Here is a 13,438-nt window from a genome sequence, read left to right as displayed (position 1 = left end):
ACGAAAGCACAGCACTCGCTCTATGCGCTCACCAACTTTCAGAGCACCAGCTTCATACTATATCTTGCCAAGTCTCGCATTAGGCTACTGCTCGCGACTGTGCAATCGATAGTCTTGTCCTTTATACTCTTTTACATGAGCAATTCACCGTTAGTTACACAGTGCATAACGTAGATCGAGCAAGGCTTAGTATAAGACTTACACGCCTCCCAGAATAGTCTATATCCCAAATTCACACCCCTCAAAAAATCCATCAAATTCGCAACATGTTAATGCCAAAAACCGCTACGTGTATCTGCAGGCTCAATAAAACCCATCAGTTACCAAAACAAGAATACATTCATTCAATTACAGAGGCAAAAAAAGATATGCTGCGTAATCTGGGAATCGAACCCAGGGCTCCCCGACGTTGCTCGGATGGCAACGGAGAATTTTACCACTAAACCAATTACGCTCGCTCGTATGCGTTTAACTGCATTGGAGATGTCTGAGGTGATGGATATATGTAATCATAAACGTATTTGTTTCCCCAGCTTCATCGGCCTGACGCTACCTAAGTATTTAGAATTGTACGGAGTACTCGAGTACAGCATTGGGAGCTACACGCTGGTTTTGTAGCCATAACCATAGGGAAAATATTAATTTAAGTTTTTTTTTTCTTTAAGCTCGGATCATCCACCATCTTTTCGTTGGTCTATTCTCTAGATATTGCTGTAAAATAAGTGCGCCATCTAGATGTATCTCTATTCAATAGACTCGTGGCAAATTGAGACCATCGTAAATAACTTGATATATAAACCAGAGCTGTCTAGATCATCTAATGGGCTGGTCTTTGATCGCTGCCTGAGACATGGACCAGCTGGAAATGAGATTGAAAGAAGACTTATTGAAGACCAAAGTGAAATTTGCCTGACTTGAACATGAAGGCCCGATCGCTGCTTGTTGCTTGCTTAGTCATGTCTCAACCTCATCCCTTGTTCGCGAAGCAGGTTGCATGCCTTTGTCTTGGTATTTGACGTTGTTTTTGGGGTTCGCATTATGTTTACCTGATAGAATTAAGATTTAAATCACGTTATCCTACATAAAATGAAAACTCTGAATGATATATTTATACAATTCCATTTGCCTAAAGAGAACCATTCAATGGTTTCCCTCTGGCTGGCCACTTTTGCTTCTATGCTACTCTCACTTGAGTTTGGGCCGAATATGATTGTTTTCCACCCTTCTTGCTGCCTAAACCTTACACGCTGACAATTTAGATTCTTCAGCAAAACAGAAATTATCCATAAATAGTATACTTATGCTCCTAGGGCCGATATCCCGAGGACCGCGTCCACTCTACTCTCCATTACCGCGCCGTATCGCTAATATGCAATGCGCATCTGCTTTAGCCATGGCTGCCACAAAATGGTATATGGTCATGTAGTATAATTCACAGACGCCCCTATCATAAAATGATAAAAAGCCTTGATGAACATACTGAAGATCTATGCTTATAGTAAACGAGCCTCGTATCTTTTGTAGAGAGGAGAGAGATGTGAGCGTGATGTCGCATCTCCTAAATTCCAATGTAGCAGGAATGCATCGCGATATTTGTACGGTAGCTTGCATGTAATTTTGGTTCCTTTTCCTTTTGCCACTCATATACACCAATGTTCAGGCGACATGCACAGAGAAACGATTCCTCTGCTCTGCGCTATTCTAGCAAGTGACTCGATTTCCACTCTTACTGAAATGGAATGACGAGACTGCGTCAACACCAAATTCCAGTGCCAGCAGCCTCCCTTTCTCCCTCTGGCCGGCAGCCAGCCGTCCGCCACCTCTATCAAGCTGCCAAATCATAGGCCAGCGCACGTTACATTCCTTGTTTTTGCACAGCTGGGTTTCATCCACTGCATTCCTGCCCCTCGTCCTTCTTTTTTCATTCTCTCTTTTCTGTGGACTTCGCCTGCCGCGTCTTTTCTTCCTCCCACAGTCTCGGTGCTCTATGCTGGAAGCTTCCTTCTCGCGATTCTCTTGTCTGAACTCTCTCCAATATCGCATTGCCTGTTACTTTTGCATGCGTATTCCTTAGAATCTCTCTTATTGACAATTCCACTACCGATAATCAGCATCTTGCCTCTTCACACTTGTATAACAGTCCACCTCTTTTCAAGTTGCTTTCGAGTATTATGTGCTAATCCTATTACACCTCACGGCGATAACCATGGCCGAATATATCTCAAAACCTCGTCCGCCTCTCGTCGAAACCACTAATCGCCTCAACATGCCGTTCCCAGCCCAGGACCAGAGGAGCAAGGCGCGATGCAATCAATCTAACAATGCACAATACCCAGGCCAGTATACTAATAATCAGAGTATTCGCCGTGATTCACGTGGCCAGGCTGTGGCTTACGACGCCTATAATCCCACTACACAGAAACCGCAGCCAGCAGAGGCTACGAAGCGTCTTTCTCAGGCATCGTATGCGTCCACTTCCAGCAGCCAAAGCAGGAAGAACTACAAAACCCACATTGGGCCATGGCAGCTGGGAAGGACTCTGGGGAAAGGCTCGTCAGCCCGAGTGCGGCTGTGTCGCCACAGCATCACCCATCAAATGGCGGCCGTAAAGATTGTCAACCGTCGCATGGCGTACCTTGTTCAAGACAGCAGCCTGGCTGCTCTTAGCAAGTGGGACTCCAGCCTTCCTGAAGTTAATGGCGAAATGCGTGTTCCTGTGGCGATTGAGCGCGAAGTTGCCATTCTCAAACTTATTGAACATCCCAACATTATGAAGCTCTACGATATATGGGAGAACCGCTCTGAAATGTTGGTCCTGCCTTTCTCCCTATCAACGTCCAATGTCCAAAGCTAACTGATGCTGGATTCTAGTTACCTCATTCTTGAATATATAGATCAAGGTGATCTTTTTACTTTCATCAACTCAAAAGGAAGACTGTCCGAAGAAGTGGCTATTTATTTCTTCCGGCAGATGATCAGCGCTATTGCTTACTGCCACTCTTTCAACGTGTGCCATCGCGATTTGAAGCCTGAAAATATCTTGATTACCGCCGATCTCCAGATCAAGATTGCCGACTTTGGAATGGCAGCTCTCCACCAGACAGCTTCTCACCGGCTGGCAACAGCTTGCGGCAGCCCCCATTACGCAGCACCTGAGCTTCTCAAAAACCGGCAGTATCGTGGAGATAAGGCCGATATCTGGAGTATGGGTGTGATTTTATACGCCATGCTCTCCGCGACCCTGCCCTTTGATGATCCTGATTTGCGTGTCATGATGGGTAAAACAAAAAAGGGACAGTATGAAATGCCAAAGTTCCTTAGCCCCGAAGCTGAAGATCTCATCCGCCGCATGCTTCAAGTCAATCCCGACCATCGAATTACTATGAAGCAGATTTGGCAACATCCATTGATTCAGCGATATAATTACCTAGATGATTTTGGTCAGAACACGGGTCAGCCTCCAGATACGCGGAAGGGCTTTCAGTACACTCCGATTCTGCAGCATCAGATCGACCCCCAGCTGCTGCGACAACTACGTTCTCTTTGGCACATGTTTAGCGATGACGACTTGGAAATGAAACTGAGCTGCAAAGAGTAAGTGATGTCTCGTAGCGATACACCTTTTCACCATTGATCTGTCTATTAACCCGAATGAAATTAGACCGAATGACCAAAAGGCATTTTACTGGCTCCTCCACAACTACCGTGAAAAGCAGTTGGAGGATTTTAAGCCGGAACTGTCTCACTCAATGAGCGACTACCATCACCTCAAGCCAAACTCGTGGAAAAAACGCGTCTCGACATGCGAGTTTTATCAGCCTCGAGCCAATGGTCATGGTAGATCCATTTCTCGTTTCACAGTCATTTCCACAACGGCAGAAACTGAGAATGGGACTGTTCAGAGCTACGACCCTTATAGAAGCAGCCGAATGCTAAAAGCATGCGGCTCTCAAGCTAGCCATGCCAGGATCACCGTCCATCGAGATGGCGAGATGACACAAACATCACAGTCGACTAGAAAACGCAGCGGGTCGAATGCTACTCGTCGCCCAAGGGCTAGTTCTGTGCGAACAGTTGTAGGTCGTCCTCAGTCATCAAGGGGATCAGTGAGCTCTTTGCATAGCAATAGGCAAGGCACGCCGCAAAGGCACGGCCCTGGTTTGCGGCACAAACGCGGAGTCGATTTTTCGCATGTCCGCAAGCGATCAGCCTCTGCCGCACATATTCAACGGGGCCCTAACCGTTCACAAGCAAATTCTATGGTATCAGAAGGCGTCTCGCAACAAGTCCCTTCGAGGCCTCGATCTCCAACACCGGAAATGCCACAGCTGCCTAACGGCACCTATCCAAAGGCCAAAGGTGAACCAACGTACAAAGACGCCTCGTTTCTTTTTAATGAAGAGCTGCGCCACTTTAGCAACAACATCGCCAAAGACTGCGATGATGCATTTAGAAGTTCACTCATCGAGGACGACTCCATTTCTGGATCATTGACAGACATGGAGAAGAGGCAGCGTGACTCCACACCGTTTTCCTTTACAATCGATACTCCATCAGAAGCAACCGCACCCACAGAATTCTCATGTATGTCCTGGAGCAGTCGTCCCCTGCCACCACTTCCATTGGAGCCTGGCCCCAAGGCAACTAATGTGAACTCTCGACCAGCTTCGAGAGCTGGAGATAGAGACAATATGGTAGACCAAGTCAATTTACTGGCCTTACCATTGCTGCTTCCGAACCAATCGGATCGCCGAGTCGTCTCAGCTCCGTATGCCCAGGTTAGTCGCCGGACAGGTACTTTGCCATGCATCAATGAGAATCCAGGAGGCGGCAACAGTGCCAATGTTGAGAAAACAAGAATCGTATCAGCCCCACCGCATTCACCATCGAAGAAGGCAAACCGCCCTATCAGCGGTGTTGAATACCTGAACCAAGTTGAAAACTCAATCAGAGTTGTAACTTCTCCCACGGCACAAGGCCCAGTTGAAATTCCCGAGCCGCTGAACGTGCGAAAGAAGAGTACCATGCAAAACCTTGGAGGGCCATTATATCACTATGCACAGCAACCAGAAAGTGCGGTGGAGAGCTATGGGCAGCAGAAGGAAGATACTTCACAGCCAGACCTTCATAGCCCAGTGAAGAAAAAGAAGTCATGGTTCAAACGATCATTCAAGCTCGACTCGGAGGAGACTTTGGTAGAGCCTAAGGATGAGAGGCAGCGAACCGTATCGTGCGAAACTCGCCAGTCGGGTTCAAGCTGTGCGACGGCTGCCTCATCCAAGAAGAGGAATTTTAGCTTTCCATTTTGGAAGAGCAACCGAAATAGGGATTCGAAGATGATGATTGAAGGTAAAGTTATCGACTTGTCACCGGATAGGATGTTTTTCCCCTCTCTTTAAAAGACGGAGACTAACACGGACTTTCTCTTATAGATCGCCAGAGCCGAAATCAAGAAGTGGCCACTACAAAGGCTGGTACGAAGAAGCAAAAATGGCATCGATCGTCGTCGGCCAGTAGTCGCAATATTGAGGTTAAGCAGAACTGGCTTACTAGGCTGTTCCGCGTCAAGCCTGCAACAAGCTATATATGCATGACGTTGTCACGCAAACGCGCGCGACAGGAAGTAGCCATCTTGCTGCGAGAATGGCGTAAGCGCAGATACGGAATTAAGGGTATACAAGTGGATAAGGAACGCAACATCGTCTTTGCGCGGGTTGCAGCTAAGAACTGTGAGTTGCGTGCTCTACAGCTATTTGACCCCGATCACAACTAACAAAACACATAGGTTTGAATCTCAAAGAAGTTGCGTTTGCGGCAGAGGTAATGACGGTGATTGAGCATGGCAAGAAACAGCCGCTCAGCATCATTCGCTTTACACAAGAGCGTGGTGCCGCGAGCAGCTTTCACAAAGTTGTCGATACAATGAGAATTGTGTTTACCGACCGCAACCTCGTGGTTAAGGACCGAAGCAAGCAAAAGATGATGATCAAGACTCTGAATTCGTAATGAACGCACCCTGAGCTTCCCATCTATTCCTTGGATGCTTGAGATTGATTCGCCGTGCTGACACACCTAATCATTGTTCGAAGTCAACTGCATATACGGATAGCACGGGCGAAACCTGCTCTCTATAGTCACGCTGTGGCTATGGAGAATGGATTCGAATGGATTCGGCATTGGGTTTTTGCGGCAAATTTCATGGCTGTTGAAGATTTCTTTTTCTTTTTCTTTTTTCTCAATGAACATTTTCGAAATGGAGAACAACACTATTCTTCTAAGGGTGACTTATATTGTGGTGGAACTGAGATGGGCAAAAGGCGAGGTGAAATAAATAAGCGCAACTTTAATGCTGTTGGATCGAAAGACTGGAAAAAACAATGTACAGCTCTTGGCTCTTGGCTCCAACTTCTTTGTACAAGACTTTTGGTGTTTGACGATGAGGCTGGAATTGGTTGGACAAAACAAAGGACTGACTGATTGGCTGGTTGCACGGCTGCAAAAGCTGGTGGATCGGTTGCTAATGCGCAGGGCAGAGGAGAGGACTACAGGGGCTGATTACTCAAATCGGCTATAATCAGGGGACATGATAGCATTGCTTCACATAGCTGGATTGTATTTCATCTGTTAGAGTTAAATATCATGAGGAGATTCAAGTCATGGTCGGGTGAAAGAATAAGCGTAGCGCATGTGTCAGATAGGCAGGCAAGCGTTGAGACTGCACGACTCAGGACCCCGTAATCCATAAGCAAACGCAGAGCAACCCGGTATCAAATAGTAATAATTACGATAAGCATTTCTGCTATTACAGAAACTAAAGGTGCTGAAGCCCGGAAAGTCTCGGGTTGGCAGTGAAATTTGCGGCTTAAGGAATTTGGAGAAGCCTCGGTTGGCTCCTCGGTATGAGCAGCCGTTAGAAATCGTTTATCCCCAAAAACGCATATACATAGGTACCACATGGGCCTAGAATTTGGGGTAGATGGGCAGAGACGGTGGGCTGATGGAAAGTAAACGGCATCTTTTTTTGCCACTCGTCTATATCTAGGAATTACTATGTATCTGAGCCCAAGATTGAATGTGGCATGACTGGGCGCATGTGTTTAAATGCTAGAGTTGATAGATTTGGCGTTTCTTTTACTGATTGACAGCCGCACGGGGAGAGCTGAGGAAGTGAGGAAAAGGTAGAGGAGCGTTGATTGTAATATGTGCGTCATTGGAGACTGAGAGGAGAGGAGAGCACGGAGTATATACTGTACAAGGTAGATCCAACGCTACAGATGCAATGCAATGCTATGTTATGCCATGCCTATCCCATTGATGTGCGTACGACGCCGGATTTAGATGCTACCTCGCCCTGTGATGGACCCGAGGCGGCATTGGCCATGTCTCAATTCCTCGGCATTAGACCTCGCCAGCATCGACTGGATCTCTTTACACGGGGAGCCACAGAGAGGCTTGCTTTAGTACCTTGGCTATCTACATAGCATAAAGCTGCCACTGAGGCAAACCCATTGGCCCCCCAGGACTAAGCAACGCAGTCAAGTTTTGGCATGGATGGCAAAGTGCCGTGCTGTGTGAGGCGCCCGGCCGGCTGCATTGTACACAGTACTTCTCGGCCGCTACCCCGCAGTCTCCCTTCACGGGCCCGATTGCTGGCAAAGAGGCTGCCTTGAGGCGGTGCAGAGGCGCCGTGCACATGCTTTGTTGCCCCCGCCTCTAGGTACCCGGTACAAGCTCCATCCGTCCACCCGAGGCCCAGACAGGCCGATAGGTGCCGAGCGCCCCCCCAGAATCCGGCTGACGGGCCAAAGAAAAGTGTAAAACGGATACGTGCAGAATAGAGGGTAAACATGGGTGAATGGAGGGATTGTGCTAGCAATTTGGGCCAAGGGGGGGCTTTGACTTTTATTTCTTCCTATTGCTTTTGGGGGGTGGCGAGGCTAATCTTTTTGCCGACCTTGCGCTGTGATTTGGCCCCGGCCGTAGACCAGGTGCGTCATAGCCTCCTCCTTGGTGGTTGGTTATGCTTGGGATGGCGATAACCTTGCTTTGGGAAAGCTATATCAGCCATCGTCTCGCTGTGTTTTCTTCTTTATCCTCCTTCTCGCTTTTGTTGTTTCTTGATTAGACATCAGTCTTTCTTCACTGCGTGTGCAAGCTACACGCATAAAAACAAACAACGTAGCAGCATCTTAATTCTCCTGTAAGTGCGAGTGAAGCGCCTATCCAACCATATCCGGAAAGCTTACCGCGAACAACCGTCACTGACTGACACGTGAAAGTTTACCTCAGCTCCTCATCACTTCGGTTGTGACGTCTGCAATTGAAAGTCACCCTGAGCTTTTATTCATCTGGACTCCTCCTTAAAGGCATCTTTGAACTTGTTTCTCTCATCTCACCTCATCTGGGCATCTTCTTCATACCAAGTCCTCTTCGATATCGTGCATACCACAGCAGCCCTTCTAGTATACCGTCATCCGTAACCTCCACCAATCCCGCCAACAATCTCTTCACACCACCCGCACAATGGCGTCCACAGAAAGCATCCTCCAGGGCGTCACCGTCCTCGGCAAGGTTGACGAGTCCCACCGCAAGATCCTCACTCCTCCGGCCTTGGCCTTCCTCGCTCTCTTACATCGCTCCTTCAACACCACCCGCAAGAATCTTCTTGAGCGCCGCAAGCTGCGCCAGGCCGAGCTGGACCGTGGTGTTCTCCCCGATTTCTTGCCCGAGACTAAGCACATCCGTGAGAATCCCACATGGAAGGGTGCGCCCCCTGCGCCTGGTCTGGTCGACCGACGCGTTGAGATCACTGGCCCGACTGATCGCAAGATGGTTGTGAACGCTTTGAACTCTGATGTCTGGACGTACATGGCCGACTTTGAAGGTGAGTCTGAAATTCAAATTCAATCATCACTTGAGCTACAGCTAGGTGGAAAGACAATGGATAACTAATAACGGAGCAACAAAACAGACTCTAGTGCCCCTACATGGGACAACATGATCAATGGCCAAGTCAACCTGTACGACGCCGTCCGTCGTCAAGTTGACTTCAAGCAAGGTTCCAAGGAGTACAAGCTTCGCACCGATCGCAAGCTCCCCACCCTGATTGTCCGCCCCCGAGGCTGGCACCTCGAGGAGAAGCACTTCCTCGTTGACGGCGAGCCCATCTCCGGCAGTCTCTTCGACTTTGGTCTGTACTTCTTCCACAACGCCGTTGAGGCGCAGAAGCGAGGCTTTGGACCTTACTTCTACCTGCCCAAGATGGAGAGCCACCTCGAGGCCCGCCTGTGGAACGACGCCTTCAACTTGGCTCAGGACTACATCGCCATTCCCCGCGGCACCATCCGAGGAACCGTCTTGATCGAGACCATCCTGGCTGCGTTTGAGATGGACGAGATCATCTACGAGCTCCGTGATCACAGCTCCGGCCTCAACTGCGGCCGATGGGACTACATCTTCAGCACCATCAAGAAGTTCCGCAACAACCCCAACTTTGTCCTGCCAGACCGATCCGCCGTCACAATGACCGTCCCCTTCATGGATGCCTACGTCAAGCTTCTCATCCAGACCTGCCACAAGCGCGGCGTCCACGCCATGGGTGGTATGGCCGCCCAGATCCCCATCAAGGACGACAAGGAGGCAAACGACAAGGCCATGGAGAACGTCCGCGCCGACAAGCTGCGCGAGGTCAGAGCCGGCCACGACGGCACATGGGTTGCTCACCCCGCTCTTGCCAATATTGCCACTGAGATCTTCAACAAGTATATGCCTACTCCTAACCAGCTCTTTATCCGCCGGGAGGAAGTCAAGATTAGCCAGAACGACTTGCTCAACATGAACGTCCCTGGCAGCATTACCGAAGAGGGCATCAAGAAGAATCTCAACATTGGTCTAGGTTACATGGAGGCCTGGATCCGAGGAGTCGGTTGCGTCCCCATCAACTATCTGATGTAGGTTTTCCAGCAGCCCGTGTAAAGCTATATGAACAATATCGCTAATGAGTATTTAACCAATAGGGAGGATGCTGCCACTGCCGAAGTCTCTCGAAGCCAGCTCTGGCAATGGGTCAAGCACGGCGTCTCTACCGCCGATGGCAAGCGTGTCGACAAGGCCTATGCCCTCAGACTCTTGAAGGAGTGCGCCGATGGCCTTGCCTCAAAGGCTCCCCAGGGCAACAAGTTCCATCTTGCTGCGCAGTACTTTGCTGGACAGGTCACTGGCGAAGACTATGCTGATTTCTTGACAACGTGAGTTTTCTTCTTCACCCAACTAATACTGTAGTAAAGCGCGTTTCAACTAATAAGATTTTTCACGAAATAGTCTCCTGTATGATGAGATTACAAAACCTGGATCTCCCTCGCCAGCCTCGAAGCTGTAAATGCCGAGAGTCTAGTAAGGAATGTGGTCTGTAAAATTAAATGACGAGATGAAGGGGGAAGAAAAAGACTGTTTTATATCAATATCATTGGCGAAATTGCACGATGTACCTATTTCATGGTACTTTTGTTTCTCTGTATAACATGGAGTTTTATCGGAAAGTAGTATAGCAGCAACTTGATCATTAATCAACCTTTGATGCATTATATATTCGTTCTTCTACAAAAAATAACAATAATTGAAACTGCATAGAGATATCGAAGCAACGTAGTTGAGCAAAGTTTTTCTTCAAAGGCCGTTGGCTATCACGATATGCCGGACTGGTCGTCGCCGAATACCTATGGGTATCCGACATCGGGCTCGGCATCGTCGGTATGGGGATCGGACGCACCATACGTCTCTATGCCACTACTTCAAGAGTATTTGACCTAGTCTTTTTATTTTTGCCTATCAATGGAAACTAAATTCCTGCGCCTATAATACCGGGAGTTGATTAGGGCCATGATACTCGTCATAAGTAGGGCAAATTTCTTCTCAGACAAAACTTACCCCCCTTGGAAAATCTCCCGACGAAATACGTGCACCCCATATCGTTGAGTGCTGCCCAAGCTATCTTGCATGAACCCAAGGATTCGCCAATCCGAAATCTGAATGGCTCACTTGGGACAATCGTCAGTACGAGGAGTTCGCCGTTCACTAGCAACCAATTATTACCTACCCATCGGTCGATAGCTGAGGGCCAGCCGTTCGGCCAAGGCGTCTTTCCTCCTCTCCCGCGCCGTCCGGGCTGAGAGCAGATACGGCCTCATTTGATCAATGGAGGCGGAAAGCCGCCGCGCCACAGCTATTGCTTGGCCTATATACAAGCCTCGGCTAGCATATTCCGCACTGCGTTAGTGGCCATCCGTATTTGTGGTTCTGTTCTAGAATCAGGCGAAGTAAAAAAAACGAGCGGTTGTTCGTATCGGCTGAAGCTCAAGCTCAGCTCAGGCGACCCTCAACCTGTTCCATCGTATTAATTGGCCAGCTTTGCACCGCCGGTCGACCAAACAGCTGAGTTCTCCATTTCCCACTCCCGAGTCAATCAGGCGGCGCCAAGTTGAACCGAGTTGAGATTCTGTCTCTTGGCCACGCGCTGGATGAATCATTTCTCGTCTTGTTTGGGTAAGTAGTAGTACCCAGGTGCTCAGCCGAGAGGGGCTAACGAGATGCAGACCCTTCACCCAGCCGAGAGGATCCACGACAATCCAATAGCGCTGGGGATTCTTGGCTTTCCAACTTGCCCTCCCGCCCTTTGGATGATTCATAGCCAGGCAGCTGGTTTCTATGAAACGATATGGCATGCACAGCGTGAGTTTGGCTGTTCTGAGACGGGAATTGGGTGTGTCAAGCCAACAGATGATGACCAAGGCATGGAAGGCTTCCCACCAGTGGAGGATGCTTGTACGCCATCCCGCTCATGCCCCGGCTCCCGGGTGTCGGCGCGCGTGCAGCTCATGCTAATGCTAGTGGACCATTTCCGCGAGTTGAACCGTACCATCGCAGAGCAATATCCACTAATAGTGGTGTGAGTAGTTTCACCGGTAATAATGGAGAGCTGCCTGGTGGACGTACCGGTTTGTCGCGCGCTCGACATGGAACGAGAGCCTCCTGTGCTCCAAACCGAGGACCCTTCACTTGCAGTGAGTGGCTGCTCAGCTACATGTACTCGGAATCTGGTCTTCGCTCTAGCCGCTGCCTGGCCGTTGCAGCCCTAATCACCGCTGGCATATGGCCCTGCCCTTTGGCAGCACTGCTTCGTGACCACTTTCTTTGATGGAATTGCGACTACTGCATGCTGTTCGCACTAATGTCGTCCTAAAAAAAGGAGAGAGGGGTCAAGTAACAGAGAGTATCTTTGATGAGCTTTCTCAAACAACAGCCAGATTTGGGTTTGTACTCTATTGCAAGTACTCCCCCAAACATTGCTACCGCAAGCACCCTAGTCATTTCCATGCTTTAGCGGGGTGGCTAGTCGTGAAGGACGAGAAAACAAGGGGAGAAAGGGGTGCATACTCGCACTACATACTAGTAATAGCAGTAGTATCGCACTCCGTAGTTTTATACCTGTGGCATTGCGTGTTCCGTATCGCTTTGACATTCCATGTGATTGACGGAAGAATTGTATATGCGACAACGCGGGAAACGAATCCAGCTACAGCCTTCTTACTCTCTCTCTCTCTCTCTCTCACACACACACACATACGTCACTTGGCATAGACTTTCCAGCAACTGAATCGCTGACATGGCTCTGTGACAGATGGAGCAAATCGTGGCGCTGGTAGCTTCAGATCTTCGCGTGGCATGGCACACACCCCTGTCATGAGGCTTTGGTATCCGGGGTTCCAGCAAGCACGCCAACAAGATTCTCGTATAGGGGCGTCAATACTTCGTGTTCTTAGCCTCGGTGCAAATTCTATCGCCCTCCTATAGTAAGAACAAGAGGCATAATTGGTCGCTCCAAGTCTGCCGGAGAGCCTTGGATTAGCATCAAAGTAGTACTGGTAGATTTAGCAGCCATTTTGGTATGCACTGCAGCATCTTGCATTCACCCGGACGAACTGGTTCAGGCTCATGTTTCTCCTGTCGATAAAGTACGTGCTATACAAATTTCGATTTGTTGATTGAGATTTGCACGGATCCTGGAGATCAAGTGCTGACAGTTTGATCACAATGCTTCTCTCTATGCAAATACCGTCAATAATCGGCTAGCTTGTACGTCAGATCTTGATGAAGTCCTATCTAGTAGGGACGAATATCCATTTGTTAGGGCTGCAGTTGGTGAGAGCTTATTGTCAGCCTTACCGGTGCCAGCTGGAAGTCTATCCGTCTTGCCTGCGAGGAGTATATTCATTACGATGCAGTAGTGCCAAGTAGCTTACTTTGGCACCCAGCATACTTTTTCTGGGCGGCCTGAACTTTGTTCCACACGTAAGGAGGCGTTTGGAGAATATTCTAGCTCATTATGCCAAGGGCGCATTCGCATCTTGGCTAATAGTTTATGATGGCCCTCGCGTATAAG

The 13,438-nt window shown here is 48.9% G+C and overlaps 4 protein-coding genes and 1 non-coding gene across 5 annotated transcripts; 3 read left to right on the top strand and 2 right to left on the bottom strand.

The window, feature by feature from the left end:
* Nucleotides 1-372: 372 nt before the first annotated feature.
* Nucleotides 373-454, bottom strand: TrAFT101_002555. Its single transcript has one exon. It is a non-coding gene; the product is annotated as a tRNA-Gly (tRNA).
* Nucleotides 455-2,206: 1,752 nt separating this feature from the next.
* On the top strand, nt 2,207-6,006 carry TrAFT101_002554 (uncharacterized protein; the record flags this gene model as incomplete). The annotated part of the gene is made up of 6 exons (XM_066126642.1): nt 2,207-2,808; nt 2,872-3,594; nt 3,662-4,584; nt 4,666-5,349; nt 5,433-5,729; nt 5,786-6,006. 6 exons carry the CDS (start codon nt 2,207-2,209, stop codon nt 6,004-6,006), a joined length of 3,450 nt encoding a protein of 1,149 aa, XP_065982746.1.
* A 141-nt stretch (nt 6,007-6,147) lies between these two features.
* TrAFT101_002553 (uncharacterized protein) lies at nt 6,148-6,477 on the top strand (the record flags this gene model as incomplete). The annotated part of the gene is made up of 1 exon (XM_066126641.1): nt 6,148-6,477. One exon carries the CDS (start codon nt 6,148-6,150, stop codon nt 6,475-6,477), a length of 330 nt encoding a protein of 109 aa, XP_065982745.1.
* Nucleotides 6,478-7,937: 1,460 nt separating this feature from the next.
* Nucleotides 7,938-10,637, top strand: ACU9 (Malate synthase, glyoxysomal). Its single transcript, XM_024899342.2, has 5 exons — nt 7,938-8,200; nt 8,280-8,884; nt 8,972-9,950; nt 10,017-10,247; nt 10,321-10,637. Exons 2-5 carry the CDS (start codon nt 8,524-8,526, stop codon nt 10,376-10,378), a joined length of 1,629 nt encoding a protein of 542 aa, XP_024763666.1. The 5' UTR covers nt 7,938-8,200; nt 8,280-8,523; the 3' UTR covers nt 10,379-10,637.
* Nucleotides 10,638-10,837: 200 nt separating this feature from the next.
* On the bottom strand, nt 10,838-12,013 carry TrAFT101_002551 (uncharacterized protein; the record flags this gene model as incomplete). The annotated part of the gene is made up of 5 exons (XM_066126640.1): nt 10,838-10,851; nt 10,927-11,036; nt 11,096-11,164; nt 11,915-11,933; nt 11,992-12,013. 5 exons carry the CDS (start codon nt 12,011-12,013, stop codon nt 10,838-10,840), a joined length of 234 nt encoding a protein of 77 aa, XP_065982744.1.
* Between the last annotated feature and the right edge of the window lie 1,425 nt (nt 12,014-13,438).

Source organism: Trichoderma asperellum, chromosome 2, assembly GCF_020647865.1.
Source record: "Trichoderma asperellum chromosome 2, complete sequence".
NCBI lineage: Eukaryota > Fungi > Ascomycota > Sordariomycetes > Hypocreales > Hypocreaceae > Trichoderma > Trichoderma asperellum.
Note: the sequence above shows the minus strand (reverse complement) of the source record. Positions and strands in the feature narration are given on the sequence as shown.

Bases quoted from the DNA above. Each gene is read 5' to 3' on its own strand.
- ACU9 (XM_024899342.2), top strand. From the start codon at position 8,524: ATGGCGTCCACAGAAAGCATCCTCCAGGGCGTCACCGTCCTCGGCAAG. The intron at 8,885-8,971 runs GTGAGTCTGAAA...GCAACAAAACAG, and splicing joins GTACATGGCCGACTTTGAAG to ACTCTAGTGCCCCTACATGG. The intron at 9,951-10,016 runs GTAGGTTTTCCA...TTTAACCAATAG, and splicing joins GTCCCCATCAACTATCTGAT to GGAGGATGCTGCCACTGCCG.